Source organism: Phytophthora parasitica (genome assembly GCF_000247585.1).
Source record: "Phytophthora parasitica INRA-310 unplaced genomic scaffold supercont2.1, whole genome shotgun sequence".
Classification (NCBI taxonomy): domain Eukaryota; phylum Oomycota; class Peronosporomycetes; order Peronosporales; family Peronosporaceae; genus Phytophthora; species Phytophthora nicotianae.
Window position 1 is genome coordinate 4710592 of NW_008634126.1, and position 1364 is coordinate 4711955.

The window sequence follows — 1364 nt, forward strand, 5'->3', positions numbered from 1 at the left end:
TCATTTGACCAGCTGGATAACGTCGTCAACAGGTTTTTCACTTACTAACCTACGCGAGATTACCTCGCCCTTCAGCTTCAAGAATATACTTGATTTGCTTTGTGAGTGTGAACTTGACGTTGTTAGCTTAAGTACTATCTTTGGGCTGACAAAAGCTTCAGCCCCTGACTTGTCTAGTTTACAATCATCATCGATCGATTCACCACGTCGCATCCATCGCTGGAACAGGTTGCCTTGCACGGTTTTGGCGATATTTACCGAGATATTGACCTTCTGGCCTGCCTCAAAGATGGTAGAGAGAGCCGCCTCGCTGTCACGAATCAGCAAATGATCCCAGAGGCTTGTTTCCTTGCCAGGGATCGACTTCTCAACGTAGCTAGCCCACGTTTCGTACATTAGGCTCAAAAGACAGTCATTCCCCTCCTTGCCAAGCGTGAGTAGAATGGAGAGGTCGTCAATTGATTGCCGCTAGCCACCGGACTTTCTATCTACGCATGTTGCAGGGCTGTAGATATTATTCGTGTAACCAGAATTCCTCGCAGCCACTTGCATCTTCGCCAGTATTTCATCTCCGTAACGTTTCGTAAGCTCATTGACCGTCATAACCTTTCATCGAATATCTTTACGCCATAGCCATCCATGCGCATGTACTTGGCCGATGCTCTCAAGTTTGGGTTGGCTAGAAGAGCTTCCACATTAGCTTCATGGTTTAATAGCTAAAACGTCATCTTTTGACTTGTCGGATCGTAGGCCATACTGAAGTTTTTCACCTTATAATTGTTCAGTTGCTATATGTTTGGTTACAGAGTCTTTTTACCGCCGTAATAAGCATCACTGACAGTGATTCATCGTTGCATGTAGTTGTCAAAGTGGGTACAACTGGTGTGGCTTTGTTAGGATACTTTTTCTGTCGTCGTAGTTGATCCACAGTTTGAAACGTAGCTTTTTCAGCAGATGATGCTTTTTCCAATCAAGACCTAGATGCAGAACCCTTCGTTAAGAGAATGTTTTTTTTCGTCCAACCCCGTTAATTTTGTGTCAGTTAATTTTGACGACGACAATCCTGTTTTCACTCTTTCGAGGCATAAACGGTAAGGTATTCTCAACCACTAGCAGCACCAACCGCAATGACCGATTGCAACAAATGTCGTCAATTATACACTCAAATCCACGAATTATAGTGACTGTGGGGAAGCAAAAGCTATGATCGGAGGGTCTCCCTGAAGGTTCGCAGACAATATTCGCTAGGTAGGTAAACGGAGAAGTAAGCTTCTACTAGTGCTACGACTTCCGCTGACCATGAAAGCCGTCACTCTTAGTACTCCAGATTGGCATTGTGCGATCATCGTCCATTGCGTTGCGGT

General features: G+C 44.8%; 1 protein-coding gene across 1 annotated transcript; it reads right to left on the reverse strand.

Moving 5' to 3' along the window:
- Positions 1–127: 127 nt before the first annotated feature.
- PPTG_20869 (hypothetical protein) lies at positions 128–396 on the reverse strand (the record flags this gene model as incomplete). Its single annotated transcript, XM_008893069.1, has 2 exons — positions 128–138; positions 204–396. The coding sequence occupies 2 exons, from the start codon at positions 394–396 to the stop codon at positions 128–130; spliced, it is 204 nt and encodes a 67-aa protein (XP_008891317.1).
- Positions 397–1364: the final 968 nt, after the last annotated feature.